A 27,155-nucleotide genomic window follows, 5' to 3' on the forward strand; every position below is an offset into this window, starting at 1 on the left:
ACCTTGTTATTTTGAAAATAGTTCCTTTTTTCATACAAGTTTAATATTTGACCATTTCAGTGCAGACAACATAACAGTGCGACATTCAAACAGGATGATGAACTAAGGAATGGACCTTGATCCTTTTGCTGTATATAATTCCTGTTTTAAAAGTAAGAGTAAAAACTGCTTTTTTTTAAAAATATCCTGTCATGGGATGTCAGCATTGTTGGCAAAACCAGCATTTATTTCCTTTTCCCAATTTCTTCTAACTAGATGTTGCAATATAGTTGTAAGTCAGAATGGTGTGTGGCTTAGAGGGTACTTTCAGGTGGTGGTGTTTCCATGTATCTGCTGCCTTTGTCTTTCTATTTGCTTGACATGGAGAGCTTGGCAGATGCTGTCAGAGGAGCCTTGGTGAGTTGTTGGGTGTTGTCCCACCATGGAGATGGGGCATGCTGCTCCCTCTGTGTGTCAGCAATGGAGGGGTGAAATGTTTAAGGCGGTGGATAAGATGCTAATCAAGTCAGTTGCTTCATCCTGGAAGGTGTCAAACTTCTTGAATGTTGGAGCTGCATTCATCCAGGCAAGACATCCATCACAGTACTGGCATGTGTCTGTAGATGATGGGTTGGCTTTGGAGAGTTAGATGACGAGTTATTCACTTCAGAATTCCCAGCCTTTGATCTGCTGGTTTATTGCCTGTGCCCGGTAATTGTGGCTCAGTTCAGTTTTTGATCAGTGGAGATCTCCAGATGTTGATATTGGAGAATTCAGTTGTGATAAAGCCAATGAATATCAAGGAGGGTGATAGTTAGGTTTCCATTTGTTGGCGATGGTCATCTGGCAGTTGTGATACAAATGTGGACTGCTTCAATATCCGAGAAGTAGCAAATGTACTGAGCATTATACAATCAACAGTGGACATCCTCATTTCTGGGTTTATACTGACAGAAGATCATTGAAACATCTAAATTGATTTGGCTGGGACATGACCCTGAGAAACTCTTGCAGTGATGTCCTCGGACTAAGATGGCCTCCAACAACCATAGCCATCTTTCTTAGTGCTAAATAAGCCATGTGCGAGATTTTCCCTGGATTCCCATTGACTTCAGTTTTGCTACGTTCCTTGATGCCACACTTGGTTGACAATTGCTTTCATGTTAAGGGCTGTCACTTTCAACTGTGGAATTCATCTCCCTTGTCCATGTTTGAACCAAGGCTGTAACGAGGTCAGGAGCTGATTCACCAAGGTGACTCAGCATCAGTGAGCAAATTGTTGCTTTGCATATGCTGCTTGGAAGTGCTGTTGAGAAAGAGTAGATCAATGACGTGGTAATTGGGCGGATTGAATTTGCTGTGATTTTTGTGGACAGGGCAATATGTCAATTCGCCATATTGTCAGTTAGATGTCAACATTGTACTTTCAATGAAATGGCTTATCTTTCAAACGTTACTGAGCAGGACTTCACAGAATCAGCAGGGCTGGATGTGCCACTTTTATTTATGGTGCCTCAGTCAAAGGCAACTTGTTATTCATTGCAACATGTATTCCCTGCCCCTAAGAAAGTGATGCTGAGCTCTCGTTCCTGTGCAATTCTCATACAAATGTAAGTTAAAACAGGGATGTGGGTATCTGCACATCTGACTCAGTTGATTGAACTTGCTTCAATCTGTGGTGAGGTGATCATTGCAGCCGTTTTATTTCTGTGTATTTTTCCTTTTTAAAACTATTTTAACGAGTGAAGGTCTCTGATATTGAAAGCAGATAACAGAAGTTGAAAATTAAAGATCCATATTTTACCACTATCATGACCAAGATTTCCTTCACTAAAAGAAGTTCACTGAACCATGTGAGCCTTTTACAGTAATTTCCTAATTTAAATAAATGTGGGTTTAAAAGTTAATTCAATTAAAATTTCATCATTTACCATGTTGAGATTTGAACCTCCATCTTCAAGTTATTAGCCTGGGCCTCTGGATGGTTCACACCAGTGCCATTACCATTTCTTCACTGTCTGCCCAGATGCTGTTGTTTCACGTGAGTCTTTTTACAAATAGAATATTTTCACATCCTGGTTCTTCAAAGAAAGGTGTGTAGGATTTTGGACAGCACTGAACTTTCCATGTGGAATTTTGATGTAATGATTCTACTTCTAACAACGTAGAGATTTGTGAGACCCACTAATTTGGCACTGGATGGTGTTGGTCAATATTTGACGTACCACCACTTTGCAAAGAAATGTTATACAGTAGCTAGGCAACAAAAAGTTCAGTTCAAATTATTGCAGCTATTACTCTGCCTCAATGAGGTTAGCATTTTAATGCAGCAACCAGGTCCACAGTTATTTGACATTACTTACTTAGAGTTGGGATGTCATGTTGAGGTTGTACAGAACATGGAGGAAGCCTCTTCTGGAGTAGTGTGTGCAGTTCTGGTCGTCCCACTGTAGGAAGGATATTATTAAACTGGAGAAGATCCAGAAAAGATTGATCGGGATGTTGACGGGAATAGAGGGTTTGAGGTATTAGAAGAGGTTGAATAGGCTGGGCCTTTTTTCCCTGGAGCATAGGAGGCTGAGGGATGACCTTACAGAGGTTTATAAAATCATGAGGGGCATAGATAGGGTGAATGTCAGAGGTCTTTCTCCTAAAGTGGGGGAGTTCAAAACTCGGGGGCATATTTTTATGATAAGAGGAGAAAGGTTTAAAAAGGACATACGGGGCAAATATTTGCAGAGAGTTGTTCGCCTGTGGAATGAACTGCCAGAGAAAGTGGTGGATGCAGGTACAGTTACAATTTTTATAAGATATTTGGATAAGTTCATGAAAGGTTTGGAGGGACAGGGGCCAAACATAGGCAGGTGAGACTGGTTTAGTTTGGAAAGATGGTCGGTATGGACTAGTTGGACCAAAGGGCCTGTTTCCATGCTGTATGAGGCTATGACTCTCTCTGACCATACTGCTGATGAGACTATTTATACATTTACAGATAATTTAGTTACAGATAAGATACTTCCCCTTGTTATAATGCAGTGCATTATGAACTGTTCAGCTGGTTGAATTACCTTGTTCAAAGTAACATAAAAATATAAGGTGCAGATTTTTCTTCCACAGTAGTGACTTAATATAAAATCTGGTCAGAAACTGAAATTTCCTGACCTACAGCAGTTTCTTACGTTGTTCTGATGCCAAAAGTATGAACTGTGTTTCGAACTCCTACAGTCATTTGCCAGATCTCCTACTTTTCGAAGCATGAGGGAACTGCTGCTGGTTGTTTCTTTTTCCCCCTGTACTGTGCCAAATGCCAATTCAGACCAACTGAAGAAAATTAATTGAGCATGAAATGAATTGCTTGTTTAATCAGATAGCATATTAAAATTAAATCAGGTTCATTGGAGTATAAAACCCTAAGCTTGTAGTAAGACATGTAAAAGTGTGCTTTTGCATAGAATATGTTGTTTAAACTTGTATTAAAATCAAGATGTTTTCCATCTTCATTTTGTTTCCATTACATTTGGATTTTGTTTGGTTTGCTATTCTTTCTCGATTTTCGTACTGCGTCCAATTTCAGTACTTTTGCTTCAGTTCTGTTCAGCTGTGTTTATTTTTATGGCTTTTGCTGTCAACAGTCCTGTCCTTTCTGGCTCAGTTGGTGGTATTGTCGCCTCTGAGTCACAAGGCTGTGGGTTCAAGGTCAGTTCCAAGACCCAAATGTGAAACCGAAGCTGAAATTCCAGTCTATTACTGAGGGTGGTACTGCACCTTTTGGAGGTACTGTCTGTGGGTGAGACATTTAATTGTGGTCCCAGCAGGCCCCTCGACTGCATGTAAAACATCCCATTGCACTGTTTGAAAGAAGAGCAGGGGGGGCTCTCTCCACTGTCCTGCCCAATATTTATCTCTCAATCAACAGTGCAATACAGATTACCTGGTCATTGTGTTTGTGGAAATTGGTGTCCAAGTTGCCACATGCCCTGCATTGCAGCAGTAGCTGCACTCCAAATATGCTCCATTGAATGTAAAATATTTTCATCCAGTCGCCATGAAAGGGGTAAAGAGAAATGCAAGTCTTTGTCTTTTCCAATTTTTCCTTTGGATTTTTAATTAAATCACTTGTTTCTTTAGTGCTCTCTTGAAACACCCAAAGAAATTACAGTTCCTCATAGAAAATATAGCTCATCATCTTCACTGTATCCATTCTACAGCCTTACACTAATCGAAGACACTTTGCCTGTTTTAGCTGCTATCTGTATTCATCCTTGTTTGTCCTCCATGTTTATCCTCGCAAATACTTTGTGACTGCGAGAATCTTTGTTTATTACGCACTTTGTTAGATATATTTACAGGCTGCTTTTGATAGAAGGATTCTCCCTTCATTGGTCTAAGGGCCTGTTGGTTTACAGTGAGAGAGGATCAACCACAAATGAGTCTTAACAAGAAGGGATTCTTGTCTTAAGTTTAGTTTATAGCATGGTTTAAAAAAAAAGGTGCAAGTTACATTTGTTTGTTAGACATGATTACTAGGACTATGGGAAACATAGATGATATATATGTTCTCTTCTAGATCGAGAGCTGTTCTCCTGATTTATCCACTGCAAGGCTGCATGATACCTTCAAATTGGGTGGAGATTAATGTTGTGTTGAACAATAACCCTTTCAGAATCATTACTTTTTACAAGCCTCTTAAGTCTATCTTCTGCCTTTTTTATTTTGTTAAAAACAAAGGTTTCAACCTCTCAATTCTGTTTTAGTCAGTCTTATGGCGAAATCTCTGCAAAACTGCAGCTCACTCAATCGCAACCTCTTAGGTGTCAGTGGAGGTTTTGTGAACTTCCAATAATCTTTGTTTTCTTAATATTTGCATCATTTTTATTTATTTTTGTGTAATCTTAGACTATGAGTTGCAATCAGTTACATAGATTCATTGAAACATCAGACCAGTGTTCCTTCAATGTCATTGCTGATTACAGACCAAACAATCCCACTTCCAATGACTTGACAAGCAAAGTCAACACTTAAAATGAGTTATCAGTGCAGATTGTGTTTTAATTTCCACACGAAAATAAGTGTGAAGAAGCCATCCGGTTGGCTTCTAGTGAGGACAGCACAGAACCAAATCCAGTTGTCATTCGGACATTGGCAGGCAGTTTACTTTGTAAATGATATGAAATAATCACCAGTAACAGATGGTTCTTGCTGGAGCATCTTCCAAGATAGCCTTTCCTGGTTCCCAGGCAGCCTTTTACAGAACAGCTGGTTCGTCCGCTTCTTTCCCAATACAAATTATGTGCAAATGTCCTGTTGCCTGAGGAATTGGGACAAAATTTCTATTGTCCTAAAAGGTATTTGGGGGGTGAAGAAAACATTTGGTACACTTGCCCTCATTGGTCAGTGCATTGAGTACAGGAGTTGGGATGTCATGTTGCAGCAGGACAGGACATTGGTGAGGCCACTTTTAGAATGTTGCATTCATTTCTGGTCTCCCTGCTGTAGGAAAGGTGTTGTTAAACTTGAAAGGGTTCAGAAAAGATTTACAAGGATGGTTGCCAGAGTTGGAGGGTTTGAGCTATGGGAACAGGCTGAATAGACTGGGGCTATTTTCCTTGGAGCATTGGAGGCTGAGGGGTGACCTTATAGAGGTTTATAAAATCATAAGGGGCGTGGATAGGGTGAATATGATTCTTTGAATAGCCAAGGTCTTTTTCCCAGGGTAAGAGAGTCCAAAACTAGAGGGCATAGGTTTAAAATGAGAGAGAAAAGAATTAAGAGACTTAAGGGGTAACTTTTTCACACAAAGGGTGGTGCGTGTATGGAACAAGCTGCCAGAGAAATAGGTGGAGGCTGGTACAATTACAACATTTAAAAGGCTTCTGGATGGGTATATGAATAGGAAGGGTTTAGAGGGATATGGGCCAAATGCTGGCAAATGGGACAATATCAGTTTAGGATATCTGGTTGGCGCAGACGAATTGGGCAGAAGGGTCTGTATCTGTGCTGTACAACTGTATGAGTCTATACATAAGTGTACAATTTGAACAGTGAAATAGCAAGATTTGCAAAGCTGGACATGTACGAGATCCAGGGCTCTGACAACAGAATTGGCCATCAGAATTTAAGCAGAGAGGATGTCATCCATCATTAGGTCGTAGTGCTGTGTCTCTCCCCTACTTCCCTGTTTCCCCACCCCCTCCACTCAAAAAAAAAGATGTAAATGCAGTGCTGAAGGCTGTGTGGACTGTTGTAACCACAGCAGGTGACTCAGCCAGCATTTCTTATAGCCGCTAATGTGAACAAACACCTTTATTTTACTCAAACTGACGACCAGAGAAAATATATCCAATTGTGAAGGTAGCAATTTGGAAGCACATGTGCAGTCTAATTAACCACATTAATCTTCCTGTGACAACTTCTGAACGGACTGTAAAACATAGAGAAAAGTAACCGTAGATCAATCCCTACCTCTATATCATTAGATACTCATTTGAAACAGTCATCCAGACAAAGAGGGAGTGGAATTGCAACACTGACATTGCAATGCAGCTGGTGCTTCAGTTTACACATAAATTATGTCTAGGGTGAGAACTGACAAATGCCCAATTGGTGAATTTGTTAACAGGGTGCGAGAGGTGCTGTTCGGAACAGACTTTTGCACTTGGCTTAATGGAAAAATATAGGCTGTCACCCTAGGTGAAATAACGTCTGGTATTTATTTAAATTAATGCAATTTAGTAGATCCCGATAGGGAGATTTTCTTCAAAAGACAATTGTTGAGGGCAACAGACTGCAGCAATTCGCCAGGCAACTTCAGTAGTACATATCCTGTCTCTGTGACCTCTTGATCCAAGAAGGAGGGAACCAGCAAAAATCACAGGTTAGCCATCAACTCCAAATCTCTCACCATAACGACTTAAATATATTCCTTCACACTTGGCGCTAAATCCAGACTCTGTGGAATTCTGTACCATCACCACCATGACTACGAACCTGCAGTGTTTCAATGAGAAGGCCCCCGTGGCACCTTGATCGGTAGTACTTTGTTTGGATGTCTGGCAGATAATTTGGAGTAGGTATGATATTGAAGAAGTGTGCATTATAATTTATGGAACCATATTGGCCAATATGAATATTCATCCAGAAATTGAGTCTCTGTGATTTGCTTTTCCAACAGAGCCAAGCTATGGGACAGTTAATCCAACGTTATGCGAGAGGCTGATAAACTGCACCTTGACGGAGAAGGATTGCCCGTATGGCTTTGTGCAAGATCAGAAGGGATGTTTGATGTGCCAGTGCCTACCTAGTAAGTGGTACAATCCTTTCAGAATGCCAGGGAGGTTTTAGTCACCAAGTACTGAACCTTTAGCTCAATCAACATAATCTTTGTGTTAAACTTGCTTTGAATTAAAAGCTCCTTGGCAAAACTCTAGAAAAATACAGTCGAAATTTCTTCGGCCACTGTTTGCTCTATCCCTGCACTTTTAGTATTATCAGCAATGACCTGAAGCACATAGTACATCAGCATAATTAAGAAGGTCTGTTTATAACTAGTCACAAACGATGGTAAGTCATATGATATATTTCCCAACATTTACACCTTTGCAAAGTTGTTTGACCCTGGTTCCAGCAACAGAACTGACTGCCAGATAAGGTCTGCCGTAGCCAACATCTGTCTCTCAAGATAAAGACAAAACAGCCCAGTTCAAATGGCAAATTACCCTGATCCCAGAAAAATTGTCAGCAATCAGGGATGTTCCTCATAGCAGACAGTGCTCTGCACTGGTGAAGGTGCACTGAGGCTCCCCAAAAATAAATGGGAAATCCTGATTCATGTTTGTTTCTCTATTGATGACAAGTGAAATTAATGATGAGTGCTATGTTTTAATGCAGCTTAAAAACTCTCGATTATCAGGGAATTTGGTGGCTTCCCCAAGGTCCATTTGCTGTAACTTAGTTGGGAATTTGGCAGATTTTTCATCTACCAAACTTCAACAGATTGGTTGAAACCATGAAGGAATTCCAAGTGTTCCAACTTTTGTTGGTATTGCATAATTATTCAAACCTTGAAATAGAAATTCCCTGTTCAGGAATCTGTAGGCTGCTGTGTTTCTTTGTCACGTGCACTCTTACGTTCTCATTCTCTCTCTCGTTTTCTTTCTCTCTCTCTCTCCCTCACTCTCGCACACATACGTGCGCGTGCGCGCACTCGCTTTCACACCCCCATATGCTCGCTCTCGCCCTCGAACCCTCACCACATCATGCCCCCATGCACCTGCCCCGTCGTGACCTCCCCCTCACTCCCCCATGTGCTCGCCTTCTCTCAGACTTTCACACTCCCTCTTGTTTGGTGTCAGCCTTTCCTTCCCAGAGATAGTGTGGCGGCCTATAGAGTGGGAAAATATCATGGATATTTCCAGAATTCAGAATAGAGGAGAGAAAGGGATAACTCATGCCAAAAAGATGGTTGTGTAACACGAATTTACCACATACACATGTGAAAATCTGTTCTTGGACCAAAAGTCTTGAGTCCATTTCGACAGTATTTTTGAGTGGTTGGTATGCATGTTAATTTGGACCCAAGTGAAATTTATACAAGACCAAGCATGCTAAAGAATTCATTTATTAATTTTGTAATATTATGAGCTCTATAAATCCATCCATATAATTATCTATTCATTCATTTACCGGCATTCATTTTCATTTGTATCTATACCATTCCAATGGAATTCAATCATTACCATCTCCAGGATGCTTCTGAAACTTTTACACTTTAATCTTTAAAAAACAAAGATTGACTTTACACAGATTATGAAACAAATACTTCAACTTTTGATTGCAAAAGTTTGCATTTTTTAAAATGTTTATATATTTAAAGTTCACTCATCATTGTTTAAAAGCTATTACACCAGTTGCACATTTTGATGTACATATCTCGGGACTTGTCTCTCAGTCACGTCTGTAATTTCCAATGTTCTGGGTGGAACAACTGTTATTAATTTCTGAGTTCATAGTAGCAAATGCTCAGCGCACGAGATCGCTACATTCCATCAGCCTGGAGACAACAGCTGGAAGAGATACAGCACTAAGATGGAACAGGGCTTGGTCTGTTTGTTACTCATGCAGTGACCACAATGCCTCACACTAGGCTCATCATTCAGGAACAGGCTGTTCATCACCAACAAAATATTTTGAACCTGATTAATTATAGTTGTTTGTGTTGAAGGAGTTTGGAAAATAAATCCCTTATCGTTTTGCTGTGAATAAGGAATTTATTACATTCCAAGTAGAAACTGAAAACAGAATGATGTTTTGGTTTTTAGTAGCTGACTAGCTGACCCGTAATGAGATTTACAGTTTTAAGACTTCTACTGTAATAAATGAATTAAAAGCAACATTGTCTACACGCAATTTGGTAGCTCCCTTATATCCTAAGATATAGAAAAGATGTCCCATTTAACTTTAAAATGACCAAATATACCCTTTGACGGTTGTACATTATTCTGTCTCTTATGAGGAAATAATTATCCAAGAAGCAATCTAAAAGTTTCCCGATTTCCTTTCTCCTTTTCTAGCTGTAAAACTTGTAATCCTTGAACTAACTCACGGTGAAGGACAACTTGGAGAATATTCCTCCAACTGAGCTACGAGAATCTTTTTTTTTAAATCCTCATGAGCTCAATCTCTTCAATCTGAGCATAGGCTCCAATTTACATTGCATATAGTGACCAGCATCGTCGTCACTTTGGGTGCAAGACTAGCCACCTCTGTGTTTAACCTCTCTTTCTCATTCTCTTGCAAGTTTTTTTTAAGTTTTTAATTTTATCTGAAGGAAAGCCCAATAACACAGTAATATAATTGCTTGTAATAAACTCTTTTCCCCCCCCCCCTCAAAATTTATTTCTAAAGCAATGAGCCTTACATTCAGGTAGAAGTGCTAATAAGCTATCCTCTGGACCCCAAACTCCATTGCATCTTGGAATAAAATAGACTGTTTGAAATACAGGTATGTACAGCTCCCCTGTGACTTAAATACTAGCAGCCTATCCACCACAGCTGCCCTGGTCATTGTTTACAGTCTGTGACTACTTTGCATTTTCTTCCTAAGCCCCTCTTCCCATCACCACCGTCCATCGTACCCCTTGACCTTTAACAGTCAACCTACCAAGCTTGTTGGGCACAATTTGGAGCTGGTCATGTGACCACCTTCAAGTGTCCATTCGACCCCAAGTTAAAGAGGGAGTGTCGCAAACTGCATCAAACTTTCAAGCTTCATGTCGATAACAAGTTACAGTTGCAATGGTAAACTTTTTGTTAGAAGCCCAACTAGTGACCAAACAAAATATTGAGATATTGAGATATACTCTTGTGATTGTAGGGGGCTGGCTATTGCCATTAGTTGGAGCATTTGACCAGAGGCTAGTTGCCTAGAATTCAACCATACTGCTTTTACACATTTTAAAGACTAACTTCAACAAAAGACAAGGAACAGCTGGTTTGTTCAAACGAACAATGTTACAGGCACGTCTAACACGGATGAAGTAAACAGTGGCATCTTGATGAAAGGGTTTACTGTTTTGCCACTCAATTACTCTGCTTTGTTCTTGGTTGTGACTGATGGTAAGTAATATCTTTCTGTTCCAGAGGAACCCTGCCCGGATTTGACCACCTATTGCTCTTTGGATTGTCCCCATGGCTTCCTCACAGATGTGGATGAGTGCAGCATCTGTGAATGTCGACCACAGCCACACAAGTGCCGAAAGCTTTCCTGTAACAAACGTTGTCTCTATGGTTATGTGTAAGTGCGGTACATCACCATTACACAGGTCATGAGTTGCATAACCTTTCTCATTTGTGAGACAGCGGCTAGGTTCGGAGACGTGCAGTAAATCCTTTTATCAGGGTTCCCGGCTTTGTGAACAGTGAGAACTAGCACATGATTATAAACAGCTGTAGTAGAAGTTATTGCAATTTTTGCACAATTAACATTTTATTTGGGGTTTTGTCATTTATCCATGATATACAAATTATTTGCATGTATTTCTTGTAATATTCACACATGGATATCATTCACCTGCACATAGAGCATTATCAACCCTCTGAGCTGATCCTGGAGGCTACAGAAAATAAAATAAAAAGTGGTGGAGAAATTCTGCATGACTGGCAGCATCTGTGGAGAGAGGAATGGAGACTATTCTTCAGAGTCATTGAACTCGAAGCATTAACTTGAAATGTTAGGCACTGCTGCCTCGCAGCGCCAGAGACCCAGGTTCGATTCCACCCTCGGGTGACTGTATGGCGTTTGCACATTCTCCCCATGTCTGCGCAGCTTTCCTCCGGGTGCTCCCACAGTCCAAAGTTGTGCAAGTTAGGTGGATTGGCCTTGTTAAATTGTCCATCATGTCCAGGGATGATGGATGCAGGGATGTGTAAGTTAGGTGGAAAATGCAGGGTTATAGGGTGCAGGTGTGAGTCTGGGTGTGATGCTCTTTACAGAGTTAATGTGGACTTATTGGGCTGAATGGCCTGTTTCCACACTGTATCTCTCCACTGAATTTCTCCAGCACTTTCTGTTCTACTTTCAGGTCTTCAGCATTTCTGGTATTTCACTTTTACTCGCGAAAATAAAGTCTGATCTCCAGGGAACTGCTGCGAGCAATCTTAATGCAGGATCGTTGGGACATTTTAAAAACATTTTTTTCTTCAGTATTTCTGCGCATACATTAATTCATCGGACCACCCCCAACCCGGCACAAAATAAATCATCATTCCCAAGCATACCCCGACTTTAATCACAATGTTGAAGCTTCCAACATCTCAGTCTCTCTTTATATGTTCCTCCCAATCTGTAATGGATTTTGGCAATGAGGATGGGATTAAGGTACAAAATTATTTGCATTAAATGGCATTAGAGACCATGCTGAACGAAATAATTTATTTCCCAGTGAGTTACTGCTAGGGTGGCAAAGATCTTTGCCTTGGATATGAGAGGCTTGAAAGAATGGGAAGCCACATTGTACTGTTGACAGTCTGATTCCCCTGCTGACTATGCAGTCTTTAACAAATATGACACACTACCCCACCCACCCTTCTCTGGATGAGTGCAACAAACGACTACTTTCAAAAGAACACTGGAGGTGAGGAGAAGAAGCTGCCATGTAGAGATTGTCAAGTGGTTAATGTGAAATTTGGAAAATCTTAGGATGTTAAGGATCAAAGAATAAATATGTGACGTAAATCCTCTTTTTAAAAAATGTTTTCAATTGTATCAATTTCAGTTGCTTATTATGTTAGACTGCTTTAGGTAACTCCATGTTAATTCTGCAGTTCTCTCTGCAGGTACTGATCTCAAACTTACAGCATTGCTAAAAAGGAAAGCATGTTGCCAAAGCTCCCCATCTTACAATCATCAGGACAAATGCAAGAATGCCAAATTTTAAATGACCACAATAATTTATACTCCACTTATTGTGATTAGTTGAAATTTGATATTCTTGCATTTATCCTAATGAATGCAACACAGAATGCTTCAACAACATGTCTTCTTCTTTCAAAATAGTATATTCTGTACTGCCAAACTCACAGTAATTCACTCACCAGTATCCAAGCAATTAGAGGGCTGGCTTTTGCAGATCCACAAAAACATAAACTTTTCCTCAAGATTGATTTACATTAGTTTTATTAACCCTGCAATTGCTGCCATGTGAGCAACTTACCCTTTTATTTATAATGATCAGATGGTTTGGCAAAGTGCACAAGCCCTTTCAATGTTTAGTGGGACAGTAAACACGGGTAAACTAAAGGTGCTGGCGTGTGCACCACATGCATGGGAACTTTTGGATTGCTGTACGGCGACGTACGTTAACGGGAACTTGAGTACGAAAACATCTTGTCAAAGGACTGTGATAATGCTTGAAGAAGTACAGCACCAATTCTGTTCCTTGACTTAATTGAATAAGTATATTGATATTCAATGATTGCACTGAGCTGCCACAAAGGCTGCTCTGCAGGTATCAGCTTACCTGATGCCACTGGGTCCCAAGGTGTGTAAAATGCTTCAGCCAGATTTTATGTCCTATAATCTAGGCTGGCAAGATGCTGGTTACTCAAGGAGTGCAAAATGGTTGCAGATGCAGTCCTTCAGAGAAGCCGTTAACCCATAGACCTTCAAGGCCACTTAATTGGATGCCATTGCTTAAATGCTGTGTTTCCAAAATGGCAGATGTCACTTCATTGATTTAGTTTGATTTATTGTAGCCGCATAGTATAGTAGTTTTCTATGGTGCATCCATAGAATGCTTTCTATGGTGCATCTATAGAAGTTGGTGAGGGTCTTTATGGGCTTGCTGATTTTCTTTGACCACCTGAGGAAGAAGATCATTATTGTGCCTTCTTCACCATCACATCTATGTGGCAAGTCGAGGATAGGTTGTTAGTTATCGTCATGCATAGCAACTCAACGCTCTCGACCCTCTCCACCTCCACTCTGTTGATGTAGATGGGGATGTATCCTCCTCCTTTCTTCCTGAAGTCAGTGATCAGTTAATTTGTTTTGCCGACATTGAGAGAGAGGTTGTTACCATTGCACGCCAAGCCCTCTGCCTCCTTTTTGTGGTCTGACTCATCATTGTTTGATACCCGTCCTACCACAATGGTGTCGTCCTCAAACTTCCACATGGCATTAGTTTGGAATTTGGCTAGACAGTCATGGGTGTACAGGGAATACAGTAGGGGGGGCTGAGGACACATCCTTGGGGGGCTCCAGTACTGAGGGTTGTCATGGAGGGGATGCTATCGTCTGTCTTCAGTGAGTGCGGTCTGTGGGTCAGGAAGGACCTTTTGTCGGATTTTACTGATTTGTAAATGTGATGATGTGATGAAAATATCATTTTGAGAGTTTAGATTTTAAAACAGTGGCACATGGGTATTGGTTACTTAAGATTTCTTTAAAATTTAGATCAGACAGTCCTTCTTTAACAGTGATCTCATCCACTGAGAATCATGGAGCAGGAAACGCCTGGTTTGTTAATAGAAAACTGTTTACCTTTATGGTAGTTAAAACAATTGGAGTAAACATTGAAGATCACTTACGTTGTTTTAGATTCACGATAATCCAGGATTGATTTTAGGTGAGGAAACCCCTAGTGATTGAAAGGTTTACAGGCTGTAGGGGAGAAACCTGATTGTGACCAGAAACGAGTACAGTGTCTCTGCAAGAAAGGAGGTGTTCTAGAACAGTTAAGCAGATAAGGAATCTCCATTGAAAATTTTAGTTTGTTTGACTTCTAGGTGAAGAGTGTTTGTTTAGAAATCTGCATAATCAGAAACTGAGGGAGTCTAAGCTCTCAGTTTTGAGATTTTCACATAGAAGCATCCCACCCTTAACAGACAGACACTGGAGAGAATCAATTAAAAAGACTTTAAAGATTTTATATGGAGGCGTAATTTCTCTGATTTGAATTGTTGTAAAATGACATTGGGGAGTAGGGTGGAATTATTATCCTGGGCATATGTGGATTTTTAAACGGTGGTCTATGTCTAAATTGCTTTCCGTGTTTAATTTATTGTTTTCATCTTTCATCATATTCTGCTGTTAAAGAAACTCTGCAGCCTTGTGTCACTGTTTCAGAGAATGGTCACTATATTAACACAGATTAAGAGAAACAAATAATCTAGTAGGTCATTCTGGGATCTGACCTGTCCAGCAGTACCATTAGCTGGATCATAACAGAAACTAGTTAATCAATGTAACAGCCATATTTTGAGCATGCAATTATTGAGCATGTGATGTTTTCAGATATTTAAAATAACGATGAAGCTGCCTTTCTTTCCATAGATCTGGACATTTGCTAATTTTACTTTTTCAATAACTTTTAGGAAAAACAAACACGGATGTGACATGTGTCGCTGCGTGAAGTGTCCACCATTTACCTGTGACAAATATTGCCCAGAGGGATATGAACAAAATAAGAAAGGGTGCTCCATGTGTCACTGCAAAGGTACCAAAACATTAACTCATTTCAGGTATTTTGCCAACATTTGGGAAAAAATTATTAAATCAGGGGTGTCAATGATACGTCATATTTTAGCTTTGCTATTTGCACTGGGGTAAGTGACATTGAAGAAGAACAATGTTTGACACCTGTCTAATATGTGTCGTAAGTACGGCTTGAATAAAATTGAGAGAAAGAAGTGTACAATAAAGTTCTTTCAGTATAAGTGATTTCCTGCCCTACATAGTAGGGATTTTTTAAATAGTGAATTCTATTTGCTCTGCCCATCCAGCTTGTAGAAAAATGCACGAGATATTATAAACTTATGTGCATAGTACGTAAGTGTAAACGTGTTGCCTTTATGACAAGAATCAAAAATGTTTTCTATTTCCCTGCACAAGCTTAAAGAGAAATTTTACTCGAGCACAGATATTTTGGCTGTGTTCTGCTGTACAGAATTCAGAATCCTGTCTCTCAGAAACTGACAGCGGATGTTGAATTTTCTGCTGGTTTGTGGGGGCTATGTACTGGGTGAACCAAGAGATGTGTATGCCGGGTGGGGAGCTAGACTGGGAATGAGGTTTCCCTCACACCCTCCCACACAATTCTGATCCCACTCTATGCACTTTACTCACCCCTCGATCATTTATTATCCTCCATGCCAACCCAAGTCCCTATATATCCCTATAACCGCTGTGCCAACTTAGTGCCTAGACATACCACTACACTCATCAGCATTTGGCCTTTCTCTTACTGTTTCAACTCATTTTGTATCCACCATGACAATACCTCAGGATCCATACAGAGACGTGATAAAATTAAGTTCTGAGCATATATTGCAGATCTGATGATACCTTTTTTAAAAAAGACGTTGTTATTTGAAAAAAAAACATTTATTATATATACATTCCTTCAACTACATAATTCTTTAAAAGAACAAGCACTTAATTAAAGTGCTCAACCTCTTATAACAAGTGTTGAAATTAATTTCCCGTCACATTTATAAGCGTCTACAACCACTTACAGCCGTTGATCAACCTGTGAAATGGCAGGCACCTTTACTGGATGGTTGTAGAGTGGTTATGCAGTAGTAATCCAGGAGTAGAACCCCTCAAGAATATCTCAACAGACAAAGTGACATTATAAACAATGATAGTTTTCAACGGTATAAACATATTTTGAATATTTAAAGGATGGGAGTTTAAGCATCTTGTACATGTCTACTTTTAAACACTTCAAAGGTCACCTGATCTCCCCCAATGTCACTTGACCACCTCCAAATATGTCCTTGGAACAGATCCAAAAGTCTACCTCACCTCTTTAAAGGGGGTATCCTGACTATCTGAAGAAATGCATAAATGTTCCCAGGATCTGAGTGGGTCTACTCTGAATACATTGCGTATCAGACTGCTGGACAACCAAAAACTGAGTTGAGTGGGGGCACCTGCTGATTTAAGTGGTTAGCTACTTCTGTGAACCATGCATGTGCATATCCCAACCTGACCCCAATCTCATGCCCACAAAAAATGGGAAGTGCCCTGTTGGAGGGTAGGATTTGTGATTTCCAGGTTTGTTCACAATTCCACCATGTCAGAGCAACTCCCATCATGGTGAAAATCCAGGCCTTAGACTTTACTACCACAGAGGATCTATAGGTAATACTCACAAGGGATGAGAACACTATTGCCCTCTCGGGGACTGTCAAAGAAGCAGTGTAACGATACATCGGGAATTCGTCTGGAAGGAGTGTCACTCATTTCAGCTGAATTACAGTTCCGTTTAGCTGAGTCAAAATGTGGAAATCCACAACTGTCCCTGACACCCAATGTCCACTCTGTAAAGAACCACACAGTTCAGTGCAGCTACTGAAACATTTGTGTATGGCCTGATTTTGAGGTGGTGCTGGTCAGCATCCTTTCTTTGCTCTCAATCAGACAAGGACAACAGGGAATTTTCACTTTTAGTTACACACGGTAGGAAGATGAAATGGAGTAAAATATCAAGGGTCTCCTAACCAGGCGATTAACTTATTAAATGTCCTCCTTGCATTTCCATTTCCTTTACACATTTCTTATTGTATTATGTTTTAAAATATCTAGTTGCCATCGACCCCTACTGCAGTGCATAGCAGAGTGAAGGAGCCAGTCACACTGTTTTCGTACAACAATCCTATAATAGCCTACATTATACATTTTAACAGAGACCAAAGTTAAGTTGATCATTTGGGCCAAATGCGCCATTCATAAATACTTCAGTCATTGTACTCAGCTGTGTGGTTCTTTACAGAGCATCCCTTGGGTGTGGGGGACAGATATGGATTCCTTCATTTTGACTCAGCTAAGGGAGGAGAGCGTTATGGTGGGATGTTAACTCAGCTCAAGCCAGTGATTTAGTCTGTCATTCTTTTTCCCAGAGGAGTTTCAGGTCTAATCCTGCTTCTTCAATGATCTCCTGAGAGTCCATGCATTTTGAAATCCTGTTTTTTTTGAAAGTAGAAATCTTGAGAAAGTTAATCCTTAAGGGAAATAATCAACTTGTGTTATGTTTGCCTTTTTGATATTGATAAGTGACCCAAATTACTTGTAATAAATGAAACCAACCATTAGCATTTTCCTTTATCAAAGACATTGTAGTGTGTTGGAAAATTATCTATTCCAAATGGATTCAACATGACTAGTTAAGTAGAGATTCACGCTTATTTCTAAAAACAAAGTGCCAGATTTCACTGTAAAAATAACAGTAAAGTGATGGGTGCACACTTAGTTATACCTAAATGTGAAAATTTGGAAGTTGCTGTCTGAATGTTTTACTCCTTCATGAGCTGCACAAAATAGCAGCTCCCCTTCCACATAGACTGAATAAACATTAAGATCTCGTGCTATAGATAGGGAAATGTGCTACACAATTTTAAGGTCTGTCTATTTCAGCCTCCATTAATATCAAACCAACTGTCTGCTATTGAAGATTGAAATCCCCACTGTGAATGTCATTCTTTCAGGTTTTGGTTTCTTTATCTTTTTTTTAAAAAAAAATTCTATTTGTATCATCATTCCACACTCCCTCAATCAGATCATTCTTCTCCTGCCTGTTTTGATTTCTGTCCCAAATTTGACATTAGGTTCATTGTGCAGTTTGCGCTTTATGATTCCAACCCTGTGCTGTTCATAAACAAAACTTGAATCTGGTTGGTCAAAGATAGAACAGGAATGCCTGAACAGGAGTGTAAGTACCCTGGATCCCCTACAACACTGTAACCTCCAGTGCGGGATGTCACAGACTTGCTCTCACCCAATTCATTTTTAAGAGATAGGTGCTATTTGTTCACCAGCTTCAGTGAATTCTGTCCAAGTGTTTTCAATTCAGCTGCCGGGTGTTTTGATATTTGATCAATACTCTCTGAAGATTCTTCTGCAAAGTTTGGTTGAGTTAAAATCCTGTTGATTATACACACTCTTATTAACCAAGAGAGAGAAGATGTAATTCCATTCCTGACCCTGAACTTTTTCCTACAGGAGTGAACTAAAATGGTGGTTCAATTCAATACCTTTCCATAATATTCAATATATGCTGCATGTTTGAGTACGATATGCAGTGTATATTAATGGAACTACACATCAATTTTCCCTTGGTGCATCTTTCAAATATTCCTAAAAACATAGAATATTCATCTCAAGAAACAAATGTTTTTCATCTCATGCTCAGAGCTTAACTGAGTCAGTTCTATTAGGATCTAACACATCTGTGCTTGTTTCCCACATTCATAGGCAAATCCGCTTGGCAACATAACTGATAGACCTAGGTGTTAACATTCTATGTCCGGTCATTGTGACCTTAAGCGGGCATCATGCCACTCTATTCGAGGCAGCTTGTCAGTCAGACTGCAGGCACGTGCCGAAGCTCCGGCATCACGTTGATGCTACAGGCTACATGCTGCCAGGCAGCCTGCCAAATTTTAAACAGGCAACCCACGACCATTAAAACAGGCTTACTGCCAATCTTTTTTCTGGCTTTGATACTTCTCACTGGTGTGTGAGTACAATCCGGCTTGTAAGAATAAGAAATGATGGTAATTACACGTTCTGTGGTGCAGAACTTGAAGTGTTTTATCAATTGATGGTATCATCCATGCCACACTAAATAGTAAAATATTAAAGTAAGTAGCCATTGTAGACAAACTCTGATCCGCAACAAAATTTGCTAACAACTCTTGGGGCTTGGGCATTCTTTAATGGCCATCTTGGTGTAATGTAGTCAAAGCACTTATTCCATTTCTGATTCTGTGTGAGCCATTTCTCTACACTATTTCATGCCACTACTCTTTGATAACATGCTCGAGTGAAGGAAATCTCATTTGAGAGATACTGTGAGAAACGTTCCCACATTTTACCATTATTTTCTCACTTTCTCTCTTGAAATTTCTATATCTGATTTCCATTCTCCATTTTCTCGTTTTCCCTTTTTCTGTTTCTCACACCTTCATAGTCCTTATGTCTTTCTTTCAGAATTCTTGCCATTGCTATACTGTGTTGTGATTTGTTTCTGTGCTGAGTGAATGCCATTGGTTTCAACATAAGATTAATCCATCCTCAGCTTCGCTATTTTGTGTATATTGCATGTCAACTGTAATCACAGCCATCTGATGGCTTACCTTGTCACAGTGTTTGTAATAGTTCATGTTGCAAAATAGATCGACAAACATAAATTTACATAGATTTATTGCGGCCTCATCTGAATTTGAAGTTGCTTAATTTCAATGAATTATTCTAAACACCCTGGTACACTTCATTCTTTTTAAGTAAATTTTTATTAGCAAAAATAGATACCGTATTCAGTCTTTATTTTAGTAAACCACTTCTTGTACAAAAAATGATGGCTGTGATAATCATGTACACTTAAAGTCACCCCTGTGTAATTACATAATTCAAGTAACCTTCGCCATTAGCATGGAAGATATCTGTAATCAGTCAAGCATTTTCGCTGCTATCTACAGAATGCTATCAAGTTATGCAAATGTGCAACGATGTATAATAAAAAATCAAGGCAAAATCGTAACTGAAATAAATGTTGATCAAGCTGACTTTTTGTCCGTCTGTGTCTGTGTGTTTGTCTTTGTTGTTCTGTCTTTCACACTATCAGGATGAGCATACGGTCCTTTATGTTTTGGAATAAGATGGTATTTTGTGTGTGTATTTGTATAGTGCAGATTGTTATATATGTTTATATTTGAATCTGATATATAATATATTTGTGCATGTGTGTCTGCATGTTTTATATTAAGGTGGGAGCGATAGGAGCCATTCACCTAATTGGAATGTTCAATTACAAAATGTCACTCAACAAGTTGCTCAATAATCGATACAAAATACAATAAAACACTTACCTGTTTCCCATTAATTCTAGTTATCTATTGCACTGTTACAAGAAGTTTCAAAATACCATGTAATGATTCTTCTTTATAACAGAAAGTCACATTGTCTTTTGTTGATAACTTTACAGTGATCTCATCATCTTAGTTTATACAAATTATTATGAGCCATTTTTTGTAATGTTTTCCTTATTTAGTTTCTTATACCCATCTCAATCCCTCAGCACATGCTATTGAAGAGACAAGCATTCCTGTTCCCAGACCTTTATAGTGTACAGGGGTGACTCAGGGTCACGAACCCCCTTTTTCTCCTCATTTTCCGGTGCAAAAAGTGGCCATCCTTCCTTTAGCACATTGAAATGTTAGCCTTGGAGATCAGCAAATCATAATGGTAGAAAATTGTAGTTGTAAATGGATGTGCCAGCACAGTTTAAGATAGCGTATGAGTACAACAGCAACACAGGAGAACTTGTGGTACAGTGGGTAACACTACTCTGAACCAGAAGCTCCCCAGTTCAAGACTTAAAGGCCAAAAAAAACACTTTCATGATACGACCAAACAGGTTGAGTATCAACCCTGAAACTCCTCCCAATGCACAATTGTAGCAGGTAGTTATAGCAGGAGACATTCCTGGCCAGCCTTGTGATAAAAAGAAAATTGGAGCCTTTACTATCATTGTCTGTAGCTCTGAACTACAATCTGTATGTAAGCGTGTATATTACCACGGCTAACTCAAACTCCCTGAGTGATTTCTAATACACTGCCGTCGCAGTGGCAATGGCTAGAGAGAAAACAAAGACTTACATTTAATCAAAAATAGAATATAGTAGGAGAGAACATGAGCAGTCTCTGGGTTCTACTTTTGTGCATAACTTTTGGACTGAATCTTTTAATCGATAAGAAAGATGCCATATGAAAAGTTAAACCTATTAGAATCCAGTTTCTAGTGAATACAGAAATCTAGTGCTGGTTATAGACAGATGTTAAACAAAAGAATAAATTTCTGAAATTGGGGGCCGTTACACATAGACTGAGTAAAGTTGTTAAATTCCACATCCAGTTATTGCTGTACTTAACTTGGAGACACATGGCGCCTGTGATCATCTCAAGAGTTCAAATCCCTCATGCTAATAACTGACCTTTACAAATATGGGAAAAGTTGATTTAGAAAAAAGTGTACCTCAATGGTTTAGAATCTAAATAAAGGAACATTAATAGCAAACGCAACTTGAGCTCATGTCAACCTTGATGAATTTTATGTTTGTGTGTGATTAGATTTTACTATATTACTGCACTCTGTTACTTTTACAGAACCTGACGTGCACCTTAGCACAACTGCTCCTCCACCTGTAACCAGTTTCTGTCTGACTGCTAATGGACGTCGCTATGAGGAAGGAGAAGGCTGGCATGATGGTTGCAGGGATTGTTACTGTTACGGAGGAAAGGAAATGTGTGTGCTCATTACATGCCCTGTTCCAAACTGCCTCAGCCCATTGGTCAGACCTGAGCACTGCTGCCCTACCTGTCAAGGTGAGTTACCCCTTCATCAGACTGATGAATTAACAGTCATTAGTTCCTGTAGTGAGTGCTCCAGTGAGTCTGGTATGGCCTTTTGAAGATTTAACATTAAGTGCACAATGTTTTTTTTAAAACAGAAATACTTATTACATTTTAAGGGGCTGCATTCTGAATGGTGCAAAAGAGTTACCTTGACGAGCTTGAACTGGTGAAGCACTCGCTACCTCTAGCACTTCAGGTAGCTCGAGTGACTTGTCATCCTGTTTGTAACAGATTATCCTCAATGTATGTCTATTGTGCATTTTGTGAAAGTGATTGCTCTTCTGTATGCCACTGCTCTGTTATTAAATTCTGACCCGTTGCAATGTGCTCTGCACATCTAAAATAGCTTCTCCACCTATTGCGGTAGTCATATGCAGAATGCCCCAAACTTGCATCCATAGCCACACGTATTCATCATTTTCATGTTCCTTACATATTGTTCTTAAATGTAGGAGCATCTTCCAAATGCACAGTGACACTGTTTCCTCATAAGTTAGCTAACGCAAGGAACTCCACTACCAGAATCTTGATATTCACTTAGTCCTGCACATTAATTGAATTGATATTCTTGCACATGATTATGTCTGATTTTCAAAAAGATTGACCTCAAAATAATCACTGAAAATCTCCTGTGGCCTTGATATCTTCCCTTTGGAATCTCCTCCAGCCTCATGGCCCAGCTTTCACTCTACTTTTCCAAACCTGCTTTCCTACTCTGTAATATCTGCTTTCCCACTCACCACAATGATCTCAGTAGCCCCTGTACCTGTGCTGCTTTATCATAGCACTTTGCCTCGTTTGCATCTTTTTATGTCTTGAGAAGATTCTTCAAAATCTGCGTCCTTAACTGTGCCTTGAGTCAAATTTTCTGACCCTTCTCCGACTCATTCGGATGTTTAATTGCCTTTTTATGACATGTCTTGAAACACAAGAGAGAGAAATTTATTTTATATAGCAGTTTTCATAAGCTCCTGTGATCACAAAGCGCTGTTCAACCTTTGAAGTATAGTTACAGCTCTAATGTGAATAATGTGCCAAAAAATAAGCATCCACCTACAGAAGTGTTATAATAACCAGATAATGTTGCCAACTGTGAGATAAATATTGGAGGAAACACCGTTGATTTTCTTTTTCTTTCACTGGGGCAGTGGGTTTTTTTATTTCAATGTTACCTGAAGGGATAAAGCAAACCTCAGTGTAACATCTTGTCCATAAGACGGTAGCTCTGACAGCTCCTGACTACTGAAGCATCAGCCTCAAATTTGTGCTCAGCTATCTGGAGTGGGACTTAAGCTCCTGACCCAGGGACAAGAGTGCAATCATCGAGCCACGGCTGACATCATTAAAGGTGGAACGCAGGTATAATGCAGGTTCTCCACAAACCTAACTTTTCATTTCTTTTCACAGATGAGGCGGGCAGTGGGCAGCCTGATGCCTTTGACCTCAGTGTATGTCAAGCCCCAGGAGGCGAATACTATTTGGAGGGCGAAACCTGGAACCTGGACGCTTGCACACAATGTACGTGCCACAGTGGACGTGTGCTCTGTGACACTGAGGTGTGCCCACCTCTCCTCTGCCAAGCACCAATCAAGGAATTGGGGGCTTGTTGTCTGAGTTGTCCAGGTATGTGACCACAAAGAGAAACGGTGCTTAGAATGTAAAAATTGCTTCAGCCATTGGCGATCTTATAGGAAATAATGAAATAACCCATGTTCTCGCTTTCTGCTGCTTCTTCTGTGCATGGCAATGAGCTCTGAAACCAGAATTCAATGCTAGGAACAGAGTCGGCACTCTGGCATGCACTGACCCTTGGAGCAGTCGCACTGTCGTATAACTTAGAGGGAACGTTGGAAATAATTACAACTGAAACCATCAAGGGACCCATTCCGCATGAATCCCTGTGCACATGGACTAATTTATTATGTGTATTACTTTTATTCATGCATCTAAATCTCCTCACTGTTTACAATTGGTTCACCATTTTAATTTTTTTATTCATTCGTCACTGTTTGGGCCAGCATTTATTGCCCGTCCCTAGTTGCTCTGATAGGGCAGTGGAAGTGGGAAACCTCACAATGTTTTAAAAAGTACATGGATGTGCACTTGCAATGTCGTAACCTTCAAGGCTATGGGCTGAGTGCTGGAAAGTGGGATTAGTGTAGCTAGGTCAGCACAGACTTGATGGGCTGCAGGGCCTCTTCTGTCCTATATGACTTTATGGTGGTGGCGTGCATCATCAACCACTGCAGTCCTATTGCTGTAGGTAGACCCACAGTGCTGTTTAATTGAGTAATCCAGAAGTGTAGATGGAGTGCAGGGAGAGAAGGTGCTTCTGTCACTCTATGTAAACGTACAGAATTTCACTGTGCTTTCATTTGTAAAACATCGTAACCCACAGAAGCAAAAGGCAAAGAATGATATATTTAGAATACTATCTGTGACCATTTTACCACAAGTCCATTTTAAAATGCATGAAACAAACGTGATTGCAGTGCAGTGATGCTACTGTTTCTGGGCAGCACAGTGTCTCAGTGGTTAGCACTGCTGCCTCACAGCACCCAGGGGCCTGGTGACTGTCTGTGTGGAATTTGCACGCTCTCTCCAAGTCTGCTTGGGTTTCCTCCAGGTGCTTTAGTTTGCTCCTACAATGCAAAGGTGTGCAGGTTGGGGGTATTCGCTATGCTGGATTGTCCACAGTGCCCATACATTACATGGAATAGCCATGGGAAATGTGGGGTTACAGAGGTAGCGGAGTGGATCTGATTGGGATGCTCTTTGGAGGGCTGGTGCAAACTCAATGGGCTGAATGGCCTCCTTCCACACTGCAGGGATTCTATGATTCTGAAAGAGTTTGTTACTGAGCAATAATGCTTCCATGGAAACAGATGCGCCTCTTAGGAAATGCATGGCAGCTATTTGAAGTCACGCTGTATCACTACTTCTGTGGAGCTTTTTGAGAATTCACATTGTTGGTAAAATTAACTTGAGCTTTTCTATTTTTTCCAGTCTGTTTGGAATTAATTTTAAAAGTATTTTGAAGGCCTGAATTATTTTAATGCTAATTCTGGCTCAGTGAGCTAGGAACGTAGAAACAGGAGTAGACCATTTAGGGTTTTGTATAGCCGCAGCATAATTTCTGCAGCATCTTTGTACTCCAGTCTTTTAGATATAAAGGCCAGCATTCTATTCACTTTTTGATTATTTTCTGTGCCTGTTCATGGAACTTTAAAGATCTGTGCATTTGAAACCCAAGAGTTTTTGGAAATCTATCTAATTAAACTTCATTCCATGTAGAAACTTCCCTAATTTATCGTTGTCACTGCTGTGAAGGGAGCCAATGACCTCTTTTGCCAGCTGTTTGGACATTGTCAGCACACACTCTATATTTATACAGTGCCCTCCAATGTAACGACATGTACCAGGTTACTTCTCAGGAAAACTGAGCTACATGCGGGCATAGGGTGCCTGATGAACAACCTCTTAACAAAAGTAGTAGGTTTTAAGGTGTTTCTTAAAGGAGAAACATGAGGGAGAGAGGTGGGTGGGGAGGGATTGCCAGAGCCTAGACCCGAGGCAAGTGAAGACACAACCACCAATGGCCGAACATTTAAAATTGGGGTGGCATAAAAAATCAAAATTAGAGAAGTGCAGTTATCTCAGAGTTGTAAGTATGGAAGCCATGGAGGGAATTGAACACAGGATTTTAATATTCTGAAGCTGTTTGAGTTGGAGTGAAATATAATCTTATTCATGTAACAGCAGTGGGTTTCTGAAATCCTCTTGTAACGTTGGGTGTTATAACTTACTTGTGAAATCAAAAGAAAAGAAAACTTATTTAATAGTTAGACAATGAAGAATTCCCATTGTAGCAGGCTGTAAGGGAGCTGGCCAGGAAAAGGGAATCTCCCACTTTGCAATTCAAGGTTTGAGAGGGTTGTGATGAAAGTAAGTGTTGTAGTTAGATGATTAAATAAGTAGTGTTAACGCCTGAGTAACTAAGCAACAGAATCAACACGCCCACCCACCCCACCCACCCAACCAAGTTCAGATCTGACCCTAACTTCCTCCCGAGACCCCAACCCCATGCTGCTGGTCCTGGCCATAATCCCTGCCGGACCTAACCTGACATGTCCATCACCGCCACCCACCCCACCTTGCTCCCCTCATAGCCTCGCAGACTTGACACCCATCCTTCCAGTCCCCTGCCAGACCCAATTTCTGCCACCCGCAGCAAGCTACCCTGCATCACTTACCTTGTCACCTTCTCGTCTTGGCACACTAACACTTCCTGACTCACCTGACATCCGATTTACCTGGCACCATACCCACTCCCCAGCAGGCACCGTATGTACCTGATATTCTGGTCCTCCCCAGTTGGCACCCTTCCCACTTATCTGGCAGCCTAATGTATTGCAACCTATCCCCATACCCATCTGGCACCCTCCTTCCCAGCACACTATCACATTTGCCTTATTTACTTACAGTTTGACAGCAGCTGTAAAAGCGTCTTTTACGTTTCTAAATACCGCAGCTGACTGCTGCAAAAACGGGGGACAACTTGCTTCAACAGAGCTGTCAGAATGAAAGCGTGGCTCTGCATTTCTGCGGGAGCCTTAAGCCTTTTCTCTGAAATGTGGAGCTCCTTTCTGTCACCAAAAAAAAAAGAAGACTGGCATAAGATTGCCAGCCCTGAGAAAATCAAGCCCAAAATAATAGCCTTAAAATAAATTCCTGCATATATTTACAAGAAGTATGTAAAATAAATTACTCACTGAGAAACTTGCACTGCAAAACTCATCCTGTAAGGGCCACACAGTGCTTTTTTATTTGAACCTGAAATCAACTTGAATGTCCCCCAAAACATGGAGCAACGTTGCATGGTTGAAATGCAGCTGTGACAAATGCTTATATTGTATAATTTGAAACATTGTAGGTTTAGTGCAGGATATAGACATACCACCTTGCTTATGCTAGTTTCGTGTTGAATTTATGAAGAATGTGATCCACTTGAGATTGGACAAGAGAGCAGCTTTCATCATCAAATAATTTCATTTGTTGTTATGTTTGACAACAATATTTTGTGTATTTGTTCAGGTTCAATTTGTGCTTCCACATCCCTTCAGAATGCATTCCACCATTAAGCAACCCATTGTTTGATGTTCTATCATTAATATTTGTGAAATGCATAAACCTCTTCCATCTGATTATTTCGTCAGCTTGTTGAGTACATGTAAATGTCTCTGTTTTATATCTGTGACTATGT

General features: G+C 40.2%; 1 protein-coding gene across 1 annotated transcript in view; it reads left to right on the plus strand.

Moving 5' to 3' along the window:
- LOC109930456 (cysteine-rich motor neuron 1 protein-like) overlaps positions 1-27,155 on the plus strand; it is a 295,898-nt gene that overhangs the window by 256,206 nt on the left and 12,537 nt on the right. Inside the window, exons 7-11 of the mRNA XM_048600447.1 lie at positions 7,151-7,279; positions 10,618-10,771; positions 14,851-14,972; positions 21,644-21,862; positions 23,300-23,515. Of these exons, the coding sequence (XP_048456404.1) occupies positions 7,151-7,279; positions 10,618-10,771; positions 14,851-14,972; positions 21,644-21,862; positions 23,300-23,515 (840 nt within the window). The remainder of the gene's footprint in view (positions 1-7,150; positions 7,280-10,617; positions 10,772-14,850; positions 14,973-21,643; positions 21,863-23,299; positions 23,516-27,155) is intronic.

This window comes from Rhincodon typus, chromosome 8, assembly GCF_021869965.1.
Source record: "Rhincodon typus isolate 14 chromosome 8, sRhiTyp1.1, whole genome shotgun sequence".
In the NCBI taxonomy this organism is placed as follows: domain Eukaryota; kingdom Metazoa; phylum Chordata; class Chondrichthyes; order Orectolobiformes; family Rhincodontidae; genus Rhincodon; species Rhincodon typus.